Source organism: Electrophorus electricus, chromosome 3, assembly GCF_013358815.1.
Source record: "Electrophorus electricus isolate fEleEle1 chromosome 3, fEleEle1.pri, whole genome shotgun sequence".
NCBI lineage: Eukaryota > Metazoa > Chordata > Actinopteri > Gymnotiformes > Gymnotidae > Electrophorus > Electrophorus electricus.
The window spans coordinates 27,223,470-27,240,753 of NC_049537.1; the positions used below are offsets into that span (position 1 = coordinate 27,223,470).

The window sequence follows — 17,284 nt, forward strand, 5'->3', positions numbered from 1 at the left end:
GATTGGGGATAATTTAAGATTCAGCCAGCATCACTAGGGGGCGAGGGCAGCCATTTTGGCTCCGACTGGGAGAGCTGCCAGACTATAGCCAGGAAGCGCAGGGCAGCTGCTGTGAGCTGGAGCCAGAATCACAGCTTGGGTCAACACCACCTTCCAGCGACAGCCCCCATCAGCCCCCATCAGCCCCCACCAGCCCCTACCAGCGAACACCTGACGTCTGTCCACAGAAAGGCACCGAGATGTCTTAGCACATGTGCCTTTAATATGTTTTCAGAGCAGGCTAGAAAGCACCTCAGTAGAAAGGATCATCAGTGCTATCATATTCCAAACATCTAGTCAAGGTGCTGCATTTTTGAAACAGATTTTTACATCAGCAGGATTATTGGACAGATTATATTTAACTAGTACAGTTCAGAGATGGCATATGTGATTTCACAATAATGTTGTCAATTTGAATTTTTTATGCATGCGTGCAACAAAAAAAAAGAAGAAGAAAAAAAGAAAAAGAAAACCAGAACAAACTAAGACGAAACAAACAAAAAGAAAAACTAAACAAATAAAAAAACAATAGTCATCTTTAAATGAGCTATAATGCATGCAATAATTAACCACAGACATCTCTGTGGCTGTAGACAGTAGTCAACCACAGACATCTCTGTGGCTGTAGACAGTAGTCAACCACAGACATCTCTGTGGCTGTAGACTGTAGTCAACCACAGACATCTCTGTGGCTGTAGACAGTAGTCAACCACAGACATCTCTGTGGCTGTAGACAGTAGTCAACCACAGACATCTCTGTGGCTGTAGACAGTAGTCAACCACAGACATCTCTGTGGCTGTAGACTGTAGTCAACCACAGACATCTCTGTGGCTGTAGACAGTAGTCAACCACAGACATCTCTGTGGCTGTAGACAGTAGTCAACCACAGATATCTCTGTGGCTGTAGACAGCTACTCTGACAATGGACCTGAAACACAATGCAAGGCAGCAGGAAAAGCAGTACTACACAGAATAAAATTATGCTAATGTCAAGCAGTGCGTGCAAATGTGTCTAAAGAACAAACAAAAGAGATGGTCAAGTAATATATCTCATACTGTGTTATAGTTGGTTTAGAACGAACAGAAGTCTCAAAAACACACTGTAAAATATAATCCACTGTACATATTGATAGTAATCTATATTTGTGTAGCACTATTGCAGAAATATATCAACATTATTTGAAAACCAACTTCAAGTGTGAGATGGCCATACAGAGGTTATGCTTTATGTATTACACATCAAATCATAAGGTATGTAGCTATGTGCATGATAGCTGAACAGAGTCAAATATTTAAGACTTTGGTCCAAGGCAAATAAATATATAGGCTACCTCAATGTCAATACATCGTTTAAAAACCAGGCACAAATGAACTCTAATGATATCATTATAGATGAATCGTAATGTTCTGGAAAAGGATGTACAACTCAATAACAGTAGCTGGCTACCACTAGAGTTTGGCACATGAGTTATTTCGGCAATGTCTCTCAGGCCTCAGCTCCCCCTACTGGATTGGAGGTCTATTGACGGGTGGGTGGCTCTAGTGCGGGTGTTGCTGTAGTCAGACTAACTGTAGGAGTCTCCTGCTTGCTCTTTTCCACTATGAAGACTTTCACAGTATTAGACTGATTTGCTGCCAGCTACTCCCCATCAGTTTGCTGTCACTCTGTCAGCCTCTTCTTCCACTGCTGTTGGCTCCTCACCTGAAACACATTTTTGTTTCCGTTCTCTGTAAATGATTGCACATTTACAAGAAGTGCCTCACCATTCCCTTCCATGCCTGGATGTTCCAGATAACTGTCAGGGCAATTATCCTTATGTCATTCTCTTTTTCAGCATGCTTACAGCTTGTACATCTTCATATGCTGTCAGGTGTTTTGGACTCTTGAAACCAAGCAGACCTCATTGTGCCATTCTACTCTAGAAAGCAGAAGCATGCTCACTGGAGGCTCGAACCTGCTTTCTGGGTCTGGGGGTCTCTGGTCTCATCAGTAGGGCTCAGGTCATCCGGAGGCCACCGTAGCTCGCCACTCTCCACCTCTCCACCCTCGGTCGGCTCCACCACGATGGATGGCAGACGCTTGGATAGCTTGGGGTAGCGCTCATGTGAGTCGGGGAAAACCTGCAACGTAGAAATAAGTGGGCTCGCTTGTTTCATGGAGCTATTCTTGACTTGTGGCTTGTTCCCATACATGCAGGTTGAGTAGAGTCAAATCCATATTTCACCAAAATACTCGCTTAGATTATCGAGGTCTTAAAGTGGCAGGCGTACAAACACTGCTTAAAGCTCTCAGCGCCAATTAACAGACTTAAGGCGGCCGCAATCCACATCCTGCCCTGAAGAGTTCAGCTTTAAATATCTATGTATGTCCATTATGGCCAATCAAGAAGGCTGTTGCCGGGGCAATCGCTTGGGATAGGAATAAACACATGTTTACAGACAGCTCCCCGTGGTGTGCTACTCCAAAGGCTCTATTAAGAGCTGCAGGATAGGACTCTCAAAATGAGACGCCTGGCATTCAGCTCACACCATGCATAAGTTCCACTGCCACGCCACCACCTTGTTTGGCATTCAGGCGATTGAGAAGTAACTTGTGTCATGTTTGAATATACCTAAAGTACACTAGTGGAGTTATGGAGAAGGGGAAAGAGAGACAGAGGAACAGGGTGGAAGGCAGGAAAAGGCTCAAGAAGGTCTTCAGACATCTTGATAAGCCTTAGGGGACAGGTAAGAGTAGTATTCAGATCCTACAACACAGAGTCCTCCCTGTTGGCTGTCGGAACAGAGGGAAGACAAGGAATGTCTATTCAGCCCCTGTGTTCTGCCAGTGATCATCCACGCCACATTCACAAGCAAGGTAATGACGATCATTTCCTAAAACGACTGTGACCTTTCAGGCTCTGCCGAGCTCGAGGGAGGAATCTGAATTCATCTGGCCTTTATGAGCGAGCACATCTCATTTTGGGCCAGTGAGATCTAAATGAAATTGACAGCAGTCAGGCTGAAGTGATGCGGCTGCAGTGTGAATAGAGGCTGTAGATAGACAGCACTGCTGGAAGATTTACAGCTGTCAGCTTTTCGTGGGAGTGCTATAGGAGCCTGAGAAGTGAAGAGAAAAGAGGCAGTGAAGATACCTCACAGCTCCCAGCGCATGCTCTGTGTCTGTGTGTGTGAATGTGTGTTTGTGTGTGTAGCATGACAGTATGTCTCAGCTGTGAGAGATACACTGAATTCTATAGTTAGAATGCAGTAAGTGTGGCTGAGTGTGTGTGATAATGAGGATGTCACGGAACGCTCGCCTCTCACGAGTCACGTGGTTCGGCCCGCCACGTGTAGTGGGAGGATATTTGTTTGTGGCCACGCCTGCACACACCTGCACCTCGTCTTGTCTTTAAGTATATAAACCCGTGTCAAAGCGTGCAGTGTGTTGGTCATTGTCAGTGTAGCGTGATGAGGTTATGGTTAGTCTCGTCGTTGTTAAATGTATTCGTGTTCATGTTCATCGTTCATGTTACATGTGAGTGCCGCAACGTTGTGTGTAATAAACGTTCGTCCTGCTTCAGGCCCTTCGGTACTCGGGCAGCTCCGTTACAGATGAGCAGCCTAAGAATCAATAAAAACTACAAATGAATGTTATAGAAATGTAATAAAGAATAAATAGCATATACAAATAAAGGATTCTAAAAACCATAAAGTTTCAAGGTATTTTATCATAATGTCAAATGCATTCAAAGCCCAACATTTATTAAAAAAGGTACATGTATGGACAATAAAAGTAATGAGTTACATCCCAATCTGCACACCTCTTAGTGAAGTGGAGCCATGTATTAGGAGTAAGTGTGTGTTTATGTGTAGACAAGAAGAATCACATTATTATAAATAGACAGTAAAGGCACAGTGCACCTTAAAAGAAATGTCCTGGTCTCCGGACGCACTGTAGTCGCCCACTGCTGACTCACGGGTGTTCATCACCTCTGTCATAGCGTCCTGCACCTAGTGTCTACAAAAAGAGATGACGACATGAGTTCCACTTCCTCGCCAGTGTCGAGTCATTAATGTCAGTGTGTAACACAAGCCATGCATCCATGCTCTCATTTGCTTATGAATATGGCCACATCCCGATTCAGCCTGGCCACCTGTACAAGCCACAGACGGCTTATACAGGTACGGCTAAAAAGATCCCTCCCCATTTCCACATCCATCAAACCAAACAGGTCTTGGCATGGTTCATTTGGTTGATGTATATTCAAATCAGCTCATTGACCAAACAGGAGTGGAATTACATTTACACAATATCAAGGCTGTTGACAGCTACAGAATCCAAAACTTGTCCACGATTATTATTTTGAGACCTACTAAGTGGTTTTGTCTGAACCACACCACAGAAGGAGATATTTTGATCTCAGTATGAGAAATCAGAGCAAATAATGAGGGCAGTTTGAGTTGTGGATATCATCCCTGATCTTTCTGGGGAACATTTAAAAACCCCAATTTCTTTAAAAGTAACTGCAATGGTCTGTTTTCCTGATCCCAGACTATTTTAATGCAATTGCAGAGCTACATATGGAAGCATGCCCTTTGTATAGATTCCACTACTAGCACCAATGTTTACTGCAGGATTTAAATTTTCTGACACTTAAAGTAGAGCCCCAGAGATATCAAACAAGCCTACTGAGCTTTAGATATTTCTGTTTCTATCTACATTCTAGCAGTCTTTGCCTCACTGGCTGTTCACTGATCACTGAATAAGATGCATCTTTGTGCCAGCATGAACCTTCTAGCTGATGCTGATATACACATCACACCAGCGCCTTACACTCCGAAGAACTAGTCGTGATTTCAACCACATATAATGTTAAGGTTACTGAATAATTGACAATGATCGTTGTCTAATTTTGTGGCATCCACCCCTGGTGTAGCAGCGAGTGGACCGGAAAGTGGTGGAAAGAGATGCGGCAGCAAGGATTCCCAGAATTCCATGTGCCTGTCTACAGACTTTATATATTTAAATCCAATTTTTAAAGTTTGCTGTCAAATAGATGGATTTGGTATATATGTTTGGTTTGGTCTCTTCGTACCCTTTGTTAGTTTAATTAACGTTTAGAAATGTCTTCCGTCTGTGTGTCATATTGATCATCTGGTTAACCTCCCCCATTTCTCCCAGTTAAGAAGTCCTTTCTTCTGTTCTTATTATACCTGTTAATAAAAGAGTGTTTCTACTGAAATAAATGCTATTTTCTGGTCCTTCTTCATTGCCAACACTTCAATACGCCTAAAGAGCAGTTACTGAATAGTAGGCCTGGAGTTTAAGAATTAATGGCTTTAAATGTGTTTGCTGTAAACACCTTTAGATCACCCTTTGCCTCTCATTCACTACTGGTAAAAATGGTCATTCTATATGCGATGCACAAGCTTTCCAAAAGATTATGCTATTATTGGTCCAGAGATCCCTAGTGACTGTCCCTAGACATCAGACCAATAAAAACTATTTAATTTAATGCAACTGTCAGCCAATACCAGTGTGTGAATACCAGATACCAGCTAATACCAGATGCCCAGCAATGACGTTAGCATCATACTGGTCACATATCAGTGATATGTATGCAAGTGTGTAACGAAGACTGGGTTCCTTAGAGCAAATCGTGTCCCATGAACAGAGACGGAGCTGCTCATAGCTTGTAGGACCTCTGCTAATACAGGGCATAGTAAAAGAGCCCAAAGTAACAAATTAATGAACATCTTTTTTAAAAACAGGTTTTTATTGAGAATGACAGTTATAGATGTCAATCATAATTGACTATTGACTATTGTTCACTATTTAGTACAACAAGCCAAATGAAATGCTGACATTAGACCATAGGAACACTTCATTAACTGATCTGTGACAATACAGAATGCACATAAATTAATCTGGACTTCTATCAGTGTAGTTGGGTTTGACAAATTATTTGGAGCTATATTTTCCCTTTTCTTCTTACAATACACAATTTCTTATTACAATACACCATAAATGGAAAGTGTGGGAAAATGAACTGACTCAGGCTGGAAATATCCAATACATAATCTAGACTCAGTGTAGGGAGGCACTTCATTCACTGTCGTGGGACAGATCATTTCCTGTCAGTCTGAAACCTCTTCTTCCTTAGGTGAGGAAGCCTGACCCTGGTAAGACAGGGCTTCTGAGTCAGTTTTACATTTAAACAAATGTAAAGACATTGGTTAAATAGATCCTTTATTTTTGCATTTAATAATATAATAAATGAACAGTAATCTAGATTTTGCTGTGATAAGTCAAAAGACAACTGGCTATCTTATGGTCACTATAGTATGCATGTTTCATGACTATGGTGACCTAATCTCTGTTCTAAACAAGAGCAGTCTCAACACAGCACATCACTCTCACTGCTGATGTGTTATCGTCTGATCATTTACACGGATGACATCAGTCTCTCTCAGGCCGAGACTAAGATAAGGTGGCGATGGGGCTGCCATAAGCATGGCGCAGGCTTTGATGTGCTGATCTTATAAGCTCATGGCTTACTAGGTAACAGGTAAAACAATGGCATACCTTACCAGATAAGTTCCACTTTAATAGATTTTCTTTTGAGAAACCCATATTGTCCTCAAGGAGCAGCTAATCCTGGCTTTATCTTCTACAATACGGGTGTCAGTGTGGCTCAGATCACTCCCAGAGAGAGTGATACCGGGGGTGAATTGTGGGAGGGGTACCGTGAGTGGGTAGATAAAAGAGAGAAGTAAAAGAGCAGTAATATAAAGCAAAGGAGATTAAAGGCTGGTAGGAAAGGCTGCCTCCTACGACTTTAAGGTGGCTGGGATATTTCCATGAAACAAAGCTAAACACCACAGTAAATAGCACAACTAGCCATAGTGATATATACAGAAAAAACTAAAACTTTTTTTTTTTTTTTTAAACCAAACGCACTATTCAAACTGATCGCTGCCATGGCCACAGAACCTGACCGGCAGAAAGACGGAGGGGCTGAGCTGTTTGTGCTGTCTCTGTGGCTTGAGAATGGACTAATTATTCATGCTTGTTATCGTGATCACAGCGGCCAGCACAAACGCGGCTCCCTCCATGGCACTGGGGCCCTTGTTAGTATACAAGCCTTTTCACTGGTAAATTTGAGCGGTAGAAACAAAGAGGGCTTAAGTGAGGGATCAAAGGGCCATACATGTGTTCGGTCCTGCTTAGAGGGAGACAAAGGCCCGGTCAAAGGCTTGCCTCCGTGTGCGGCCTCACAAACCATTCGTTTGCTCATCAAAATATTTTCAGAGGGGCAACCCCTAAAGACACTAGATGTGTTAGTTTATCCAGAGACTGCAAAGTGCAAAGTGTAAACTTCTCTGTGTGTGTGTGTGTGTGTGTGTGTGTGTTGCTGTTTAGTGTTAGGCCTAGGTGATTTGACAGTACACTCAAATCTTTTTGCCTACTGCACGTAGCACTGACACTTCTTGGACACTGACCAATGGCATACTTAACAAAAATGAGCCAATAAGACCAATATAAGAGCTTGTAAATAACAACTAGTTTTGTCACACTGTCAAATTAAAACTGCATAATAACATGCAACCGATTAAATGATAAAACCCCATTATACCATTTGTATTCTTCACCAATTATTTAACCCCCCCCCCCCCCCCCCCCCCCCCCCCCCCCCCCCCCCCCCCCCCCCCCCCCCCCCCCCCCCCCCCCCCCCCCCCCCCCCCCCCCCCCCCCCCCCCCCCCCCCCCCCCCCCCCCCCCCCCCCCCCCCCCCCCCCCCGCCAACCCCAGCTGTATGGAAAATCTTATTCAAATCCAGGGAAATCATGCATCCTGTCCTGACTGGGACCACTGTTGTCATCCGCCCATGGATGACATGGACAGAGTGCCTCAGACATTTCCTTTGTTAACTTCAATAAGGAATATAGGAAAATGGGGCAACTATGATTAAAGAAAACAGAATTACCCAAGGCAATTGTGCCAATACACAAATGGCCCGATGACACAGACAGCAGATAAAAGAAAGGACAAATAGCAACAGGCATGGGCTTAGTAAACAGAAGGAACTTGGGAAAATCTATTCACAGTCCCTGAAAACACAAGCAGCTGGGTGAACCTGGCACTTCATAAGAAAGCTGATCTTTAGAAGCCCGACTGTCATTCTGAGAGATGTACCATGCTTGAAATTTCATGTCAGCGCCTGAGTCTAATATTAGCCCATAATGAATGAGAAATTCAGTCCACGGCACAGTCTTGAAATGAAAGAAAATATAAAAATGTATATATTTGCAATGACATTTGATAGCAGGAATAACGCCGGACGGTGGTGTGAGGCATGCACTTCAACTGTTTGACGGAAACACTAACAGCTGACTGTAGGGCTGTAACGCTGACAATCCTAGTGGATCAGAACCAAATTAAATCTAGAGTACAACGAGTATCTATAATCTTGAGAATGGTTAATCCTTGTCATGATTCATAATTAATTTGTTGTTTGCTCACAACAAAACTCAGTCACTGTCCCAAGACAGTGAAGAATATTGTATGGTAGTATAAAAAATATTTTATCAAAAGACTGGTATAAGATCCCTAGATAGTTTTAGATTTATACTTGCAAGATGGATATTTTAAATTCCTTTATGCAGGCAAAGGTTCTGACAGGGTCTATATAGCCCGTGTAGTGTGTTGAAAAGTAGAAACAGCATATCTAAAAGGAGATAATAGATTAATGACATTATTTTTCAATATAATAAGGTAAATGTTAAAAGTTTTGCAAAAATACTTTTCCTACGCATTCCGTGTCGACAAAGCGCATAGCCTAGCCTGCAGCCAACGTATATATTATCTTACCTGTAAAAAATAAAAGTGTTCCCTTTTCCCGAGCCTACAGCTGTGCGCGGATGCTCTGCCTTCCCGCCGGGTGGATGCTGGAACAGAAAGAATGAGGTTTTTCCAGGCTGTAACGTTTTTCCAGCGTTACATCGGCGCGCACGGCAAACTTGTTAACGAGTGTGATCTGCGCAGTCACCAAGCCACAGGATCACGTCTGTCGGTGAGTGGCGTTTGCGTTTAGCGGATGACTGACAGCGAGACTCATGTGTGCGTGTGTGCTCTATGTTGAGGGGAGGAGAATAAATGACGCTGGACCTGGACATTTATTTCTTTCGTTCTTTCTTTTTCGTTTATTGGAATTTTGAAAACAACATAATAAATGATAAGAGTGAACTGTTAACCATCCGTGCCTAGCTGTACTGCTTTTCTATGAAAGTAATAGAAAGTTTCTTCCACTCCAATGGCACTGCCTTTGATCTGTACTTTTGCAATGTCTTTGACAATCCTCTGTAAAGCAAAATGAGCATAATACTTCATTTAAACGCAGGTTTTCAACGAATTAACACTTCATTCTATTAAACAGCCCATACCCTCTATCCATTGCAAGGGTGGTTTATTCTCAGTCATGCATTTTTAATTAAATGACAAATAAATTCTTAATAAACTGTTATTGATTTTGTAGAGGCTAGCTGGTTGGTAGGTTAGGCTACTGGCTGCACAACTGTTGATCAATCAGACTCTATAACAGCATGACTGAGCAGCTACACCACCAAACCTCTGAATAATGTCTGAGCATGCATTCACTCACACACACACACACACACACACACACACACACACACACACACACACACACACACACACACACACACACACACACACACACACACACACACACACACACACACACACACACACAGAAGCATGTATGTGTGTATATATGTGTATATAAGTATGTATTTATGGTGTGTACAATATATACATTCTGGCCTTTCACTTTCTAAGCCTCTTTAGCCAGCAAGTGTACCAAATCAGAAATTTAGTGTGTCGAAATTCATTACAATTATTTGAAAAGACTTGCCATGAACAAATGTAATCTTTTCATTATGAACTTCTGCCCAGGGCCTGTGGAAAGCCAAAGACAGGTAAGGCAAGCCTGTGGCTCTCATACATTCACACAAGCACACTCACATTAAGACTCTCTCTCTCTCTCTCTCTCTCTCTCTCTCTCTCTCACACACACACACACACACACACACGCACACACACACTCACAGACAACGCCTCACGTTACATAGTAAGATCACATACAGTGGAAACCAGGGCATAAGGTCAAATGTCAGGGCCTGTGTCATGCTGTCACCATCTCCCATTACCCTAGGCATGGCCTTGATGTCACAGAGAGTAGCTGAGTAAGGAGATGCTTCCATTCACAGAGCCAGCGGTGATGAACACCTCACCTCCCAGGTTGCAAATGGAAAATGGAAAATGTTCAGCTCTTGGCCACTACATATTTTCCAATGTCTCAATCACTGCAAGGGAAGGTGTGTTGACACACATACACCCCTGAGCATGTAAATCTTTAAACACAAGCTGGTAGCGTCATCTGCGTGCAGCAGCTGATGATGCTTGTAATCAGGAGACAGATGGACTCAGAGACATCATCGGGCTAAGATTACATTTTCCAGAGTTGTGTTCCTGAAGAAACCAGGAGCAGCCAGGACTTTTGCGGACCTGGAGGGGTGGATGGCTCCTCCTTTGAAAGAACGCTTTCCAACCACCCTTTCCTCTACTTTCTTAGATTTTTTTTGGATACTATTTGGTTTGTCTATTTCAAGAGTGGAGCTTTGATGTGTGTATATGTGGAGGTATGGGCAATTTATTTCAGCAATTTCACAGATTCCATTCAACTGGTTTATTTGACTTTGACATCACCTAGTACATCCAATTACCCTTAGTTTTCCACTGAGAAAGTGTCACAGTAAAATTAGACCTTATATTGATAACTATACATTGTTTGATTTATGGCTACAGTCTATAACAACAGAAGTGCTAAATCTGAACTGCTGATTGCCAGGAACGAATGATCCCACAGGAGGCCATCTGAGATGTTTTTCCAGGCCATATTACATTTTAGTGGTCAAGCCCAAATTTGCAAAGGTACACTAACCTATTAATGGCATCAGATGAACCTTACGCCATATTAATGATCCTGCATGATTCCAATATGCATAGCTAAAGCCTGTTCTGTGCTCAGCCCTGCGATCGAACCCACAAGTCTACTGGGAATGGGAGAGATTACCATTATTATGCTGTTAAGATTATTAAGCATTTTGTAAAGGGGTAAAGCAGGTTAATTTTTAAAGCTGATCAGATAACAAAATTCACATGGCCTCAGAAAAGGCATCCTTCCTCACAGGGAAAGAAACACGCAGTTCATGCGATTCCATTTGCACATGTGCTTCTGCCCTTCATCATTTTACATGCTGACCTTTTCCAGTGAAGTGCTTACTTGGCCACTTGGCCAACACTATGACTGCAACGCATATGCAACCAGGTTGCAATAAACCCGTCTGCATTGCTGAAAATGCCCCACCGACTAGTGGTCTCTGGACTGTGCTGTTACAGAAACAGTGCCTTTTTACAGTCAATTTAAATCACACTTGAGTAAAATAGCTGCACTGGAAAACTGAATACCAGGGTGTAGTGCTCCCTCTGGTGCACACACAACACAACACATTATAAAAAGTGCCATGTAGGTTGGGCTTGCTGGCATTTATGAAGTGTGTTGGTGCATGTACACGTGCATGTCAGAAATCAGCAGTGTGCATATCAGCTATTTCATCAGCTATCCTATATGCAAAGTGTCACATGAAAGAAAACAGGCTGTGGTTATACCATACTCTGTGCAAGCACCAGTCAGTCACTCTTGAGGCTCTCCCTCCACATCTCCTGCATGTAGCAGTCGGTTTTGACCCTATTTTATTGTGAAGAGGGGCTCCCTCCTGTGAATTCCTATCACTTGGCAACAGAGATAGTTGAGCTCTGTGCTGATTGGAGGAGAGGCGCAAATGCTAAGGCGTGACACCGGTGGACATAGACTGAGAGTGTGGTGTGCTGCTCATTTCCATCCATACGCTGCTAGTCCTGAAAGCCTGTAAAAAGGGGTGAGGTAAGAAAGGGAAGAAAGCAAGGCAGATCCTGCTGAGTGCTCGCTGGTCTTGTTCATTTTGTCTTCAGTGGGCCACTCTAAACAGGTCAGAATGTCGAAATCTGGCCAACATACTGACATCAAAGATAAGGCAGTAAAGAATAATCCTTTCCGACTCTCGTGAAATGAGAAACCATCCTAGTTATAGAGTATTATGATCAAGCAGTCACTGACACATTTTGCTTAAACCGGTTGTGGAAGCAGTTTCAAAGCAAAAGGCTTAATAATGACCAGTTTCATTTTAAGATAGCCAGTTCTCTGGCCAAGACATGGGACACGGCCTCTTCCGTTATGGTTAAGACGAGTGCCTGTTTTTGTTAAGGGTAGTTTTTTTTCTACACGTTATACATTATTTGTTGTGTTCTGGGTCGACTATAGTATCACTGTGGAAGATAGCTGTGAGATGCTTTTGGTTTGCCTGAGAGCAACAACTGCCCTGTCATCATTTATGTCCTGATGTTTGTCAAATTAAATTTGCTGACTTGTATTTAAAACATGCTCTGCTTCACCAGGGCTGATTTCAATTTGGGATGAACCATTTTCAGCTTGAATCTAAGGCCGTTGGAAGAACCTGGGGATGAAGCAGTGCAAAAGGAACCCAATGAGAAGTTACTAGTTACAATTCCAATCACTAGAGGGCATCATTCTCAAACTTTCTTCTTTGTGACATGGCAACCTTCAAAGGAGAGAAACTAGATGTCTGTTCCCAGAGATAATCCTAGTGAAGTCTGAGATGTATTGTTCTTGATTGTCTCGATGTAGATTGGTCTTGATGTAATTTTACACTGTCTTACAAATATTACAAACTACTTACCATTTCAAACTTTATCACAATTAAAGCATCGATGAAGGTGAACATAGGACTGAGTTGTTACGGGATTGCTTGGGTTGGGACTATAGGCTGTGATGAGGTCAGTGCCTCTCACTGCAGCTGTACAGGATATCTTGCCTCTTCCACAGGAACTAAGCACCAAAATTAGCCAGATTATAGAGTTTGGCCTTGTGCGCTCAACAGTGATATAGGCAGAGACTCATATAATTATGTGCTGTGATTTATTTAATGTTTAGCCTGAGACTATTGACATCAGCCACATTCTTTCCCATCCATTTTATTTTGATATATATATATATATATTAGAGTGGCTGTTACCGGCTATTATTACACGGGTTATGTTGAGACCGGATTCTTAAAATAAAAAATAAAAAAATTATAACAGAATTTTTACAGGGAAAATTTACAGATGTGAGTTCTTATCAATGACCGGAAGGATGATGAAAGAAACGATGAGGTAAAGCGCTCGCCGGCTCCCAGCATGTGTCAATCAAAATGACGTCACGCATCTCTGGCGCTTCCGGTCTGGGTGGGCGGCGCTCCGGTGTCCCGGGTCTGGAGCGCGAGACAAGGCTGGACACGAATGCAGCCATATTCGGCTTCACGGAGCAGCGCGCCGGCCAGGACGAGCTAGCGCAGGGGGTATCTGCCGATTGGAGGGCCACCGCTCCCTAAAATTTTTGTTGGGCATATTTATGTACTTTAATAGTGTTTGGATTGTTTTATCTGTGGCAAAAAAACGATTTTTGGGATATTCGGCTAAAAGAATGGATGTCCGCTCAACCTGAGATTCGACGGGATTAAAAAATCCCGACATTCCCGTTTTTGAAAGTGGAAAGTGCGGATTTTTTTGAGGGGGGGAGGATTAACGTTAGTTCACGCCAATGGAGCCCGCGGGGCCCCGTGTGTGAAAAGTGAAGACATTTTCGCGCAGCAACGGGTCGAGACATTTAAGATAGAGGCTCGTTTGGCAAACCGAACATAATGTCAGGCTTATTTTGCTAGCTAGCTAGCTAGCCGAGTAGCTAGCTGGCGAGTTGGAGTCTGGGGCTTCAGTGCTCCACATCGGCTAGACAGGCAGATAGACAGCGCCGGGCCGCCTTCCCTGCTCGTGTCGGGGAGCTTGTTTATCGGTTAAGGGAGTGGTAGTCGCGCCGCTGACTGAGTGCGAAAAATGTCTGCGAAGGTGCGTCTGAAGAAGTTGGAGCAGCTGCTCCTGGATGGCCATCAGAAGAAGGCAGGCTCGCTCAGTGTGGAGACATTGTTGGATGTCTTGATATGTTTGTACAACGAATGCAGCAGTTCGCCACTGAAACGGGAAAAACATGTGGCAGACTTTTTGGAATGGGGTAAGTTCGCTCATTTGACGATATGTCTGAATCTGGCTATGAACGGGTCCCTTTATATCTATTAGCTAGTCTAGTAGCTAGGAGGGATAAATGGATACAGACACACTATTGAATGTGACTGGCTAGCCAGCCAAACCCCAACCCGTAGCCTGTTTGGTGCCACAAATATTATGTATTATGTCATGTGTTTTAAATCGTCCTGACACTGAAGTTTAAGTTCGTGCACATTTATCTTGGATCTGCTTGCTTCTGTGTTATTACTGAATTAGGCCTCGGAGATTATATTATTGACTTCCTTCGTCCCTAACTGCGTGCATTTTGCTGGTCATAGATTTTAGTCTTCTCGCATGTTTCCACCCATTAGTTCATGAGGAATATGTTTTCAGATTTAGGGGTTTTAATAACCCATGGTCAGTCATTTTAATTCTTGTTCAAGTATGATCAGAATTTCTACTACTTAGACTAAGACCAAGTTTATTTTATAAATAATGTTGCTTAGTGAATAATTAACAGCTCCTGTATAGCTAATGTTTTGCGTCCATGTACCTCCATGTTACGTCGCAATCCCAGAGTCTTATTTTTAACTATTCTGTGTATTAAGCACCATATATGGTAAAAGTTCCTTACTCTTAGTTATTTACCAGTATCTAGTGGAGTTTGCAGCCCAATTCAGATGGACCTAAGGTGAGCAACTAGGTCTCTCTCTCTGGGCTTGTCCACTTCCTTCTGGCTGTGGTCAGCCAATACAGTATCAGGGTTCTGGGCTCTGAATGTTTTGCTGACGTCAGTAATGAGATTACACCCCAGTGTGGCCGCTCATGAACAGAACATCAGTGTCCTTGAGGAGCCCAGGCAGGTGCCACCTTACATCCCGTCTCTCAGAGAGCGCAGAGGGTGTGACTCAATTTCCAAGAGCCAGGAAGGCTGTACGGCCCTCCTTACCCCATTGCTGGGTCATTCACTTCCTGTCTGGGCCCCCGATTGTGGAAAGTTAAGCTAATGGTTGCCTTGGAGAATGCAGTGTGGTTTGCACTTCAGACTAGTCTACCCAACATGGAAGTGCTTGTTCATATGAGAGCTCCTCTATGTTATTCACTCCTGAGTTTTGTTTTTTGGTTTTTTGGTTTCTTTTATACATTTTATAATTACTAGTAATAGTTGTCTTTATTTTTCTCTTTTGGTCCGCACTCGAGAGTAGCTGTAGGAACTGTACCTATTTATCACTGGCTGACATACTGACCAAGCTTTACCTTATTGATAATAGCTGTTAGTTCATCTTTGCTCACTTAGCCATTTTACAAAGTATTTAGAATCTTGGATCAATGAGAAGCACAAGAGTTGGACTATATGTGTGGAATGCTAATGAATGCTGATAAATTTGCATTATAATTTTTAGTTCAGCTGATACATTGTTGCACTGTCTATTCTCTGCTCTTGTGTGATCCATTTGCCAAAGATCGATGGTCAGGCCAATCGTCTATCTGGGCGAACACCGACTCATGTTCTCGCTTACAGGAAGAAGTGGAACTAAGGTCAACAGGAGATGGAGGGTGGTATGCAGGTGTTTATGCCCTAATGACTGCTCGACAGCAGGGCAGTGGTGATTTTAGTAAAGTGGGAAATGAAGCATAACAGCCAGCATTTACACTCAACTGTCAATTTTGTGAACCTTGGTAACACTCACATGGCCTGCTCTCCCAGGGTTGCTTTGTTCTTTTTCTCTCTGTTATGCATTATAACAGCGGACATTTACCGTGCTTATCTGTGTTACCCCTCAGTCGAGGCTTCCAACAGAATGGAAGGTGCATTAGTGGATAAATAAAAATTCCTGATGTGCTTTGCTGATTTTATCTGGCTCATGAATGATTGTCACATTTTTCCATTAAGGTAATTGTGTCTTGTTAATGACACTTGGGGAGTAGACTGGCTGCATGACTCTGCGCTTACAAGAGTTGAAGAGTGCCAGCGAATGTCTCATCTTGCCGACAGTGTTTACATGTAAACAGTGTTAGGCTGCGTTCAGTAAAGGCATGCTGCTGAGCAGGTTATACTTCCCTGTTTAATTCCAACCCAAAGAGGGGGAGTGAGCCACTGAGCGAGGAGTGTGTAGGTTTAGGCAGCAATGCTGCAGCACTCTGGCTGCCATTCGGCCATGGGAGCATTGATGGTGCTGTTTTTCTGTGCCAGTATCTAACATCAAAGAACTGCTAGTGAAGCATGCTGTGCTGCTATAGGGGCTTTGACTAGAGGCTACTCCCCTCCTGAAGCTCTTACCCCTGCTACACTGGCTTTCAGAATGGCCTAGAAAGCATAGCGAAGAGGACAGCAACAATTCCTTGTCCTGGCCAAATTACCTTTTTTTCCTCTGCATTAGTTACCTAATTTCTTGACCTCATTTTGAGGAAATTCCTGCTCATTCTGTCCTGATGATGATGATGGTGATTTGCATTTCCCAAATGTGGGAGATGGTGGCATATTCTTATTGAATTAATCTTTGACTTGATAAAATTAGCATCGGTGTCATGGTGATTTTTCCTCTTTAGTTTTCATCTTTGAAGCTGACACATGGCCATTATTGTTGGTCACAATGCGCAAAGAGGCAGTAACATCAACTAAGATGAAAAGATGTGTGAAAAGCATATGAATCATGTAACATATGTAGGCTAGAGTCGAGCCAGTATGAGATTTTTGCATGCCATGAAGATGCAGTTCTTATCGATGAGAAAATGCCTAATTATACCGATAAAATCATTATTGCTCTGGAAATTCCCACCGAGAGCTGCTGTATCTCCCAAGATACTGCAGTAGCATATTTTTGTGGCAGTGATGTGGCCTTTAATCATAATCCTGCAGTCTTTCTGTTAGAAGACCTGTGCATAATTTAAGTGTCAGCTTTCAAGGCTGACACATGCTATTTTATAGGCTTTGTAGAGGTAATTTTTTCTTTAATAATAGTTTAATGTTCCTACCACTCTCATTAATGTGAATCACCTGTGGTGAGTTAGTTGTAAACAGTT

General features: G+C 42.9%; 2 protein-coding genes across 5 annotated transcripts in view; one reads left to right on the forward strand and one right to left on the reverse strand.

Annotated features, from left to right (window-relative positions):
• Positions 1–240: 240 nt before the first annotated feature.
• si:dkeyp-72h1.1 (uncharacterized protein LOC799956 homolog) lies at positions 241–9,126 on the reverse strand. 2 transcript variants are annotated; one of them, XM_027025115.2, is made up of 4 exons: positions 8,894–9,126; positions 3,944–4,040; positions 1,996–2,161; positions 241–1,742 (listed from the first exon to the last, which is right to left on the reverse strand). In XM_027025115.2, the coding sequence occupies exons 2-4, from the start codon at positions 4,019–4,021 to the stop codon at positions 1,690–1,692; spliced, it is 297 nt and encodes a 98-aa protein (XP_026880916.1). In that variant the 5' UTR covers positions 4,022–4,040; positions 8,894–9,126; the 3' UTR covers positions 241–1,689. The 2 variants fall into 2 exon arrangements, with proteins under 2 accessions (XP_026880916.1, XP_026880917.1); XM_027025116.2 differs by having other exon boundaries at positions 1,983–2,161.
• Positions 9,127–13,502: 4,376 nt separating this feature from the next.
• Positions 13,503–17,284, forward strand: part of cdc42bpb (CDC42 binding protein kinase beta (DMPK-like)) — a 42,205-nt gene continuing 38,423 nt past the window's right edge. For 2 of the 3 annotated variants that reach the window (XM_035524207.1, XM_035524206.1), the window contains exon 1: positions 14,093–14,267. In XM_035524207.1, the coding sequence (XP_035380100.1) occupies positions 14,093–14,267 (175 nt within the window). Of the gene's footprint in view, positions 14,268–17,284 lie in introns of all 3 variants that reach the window. The other variant, XM_035524208.1, reaches the window with a different exon arrangement.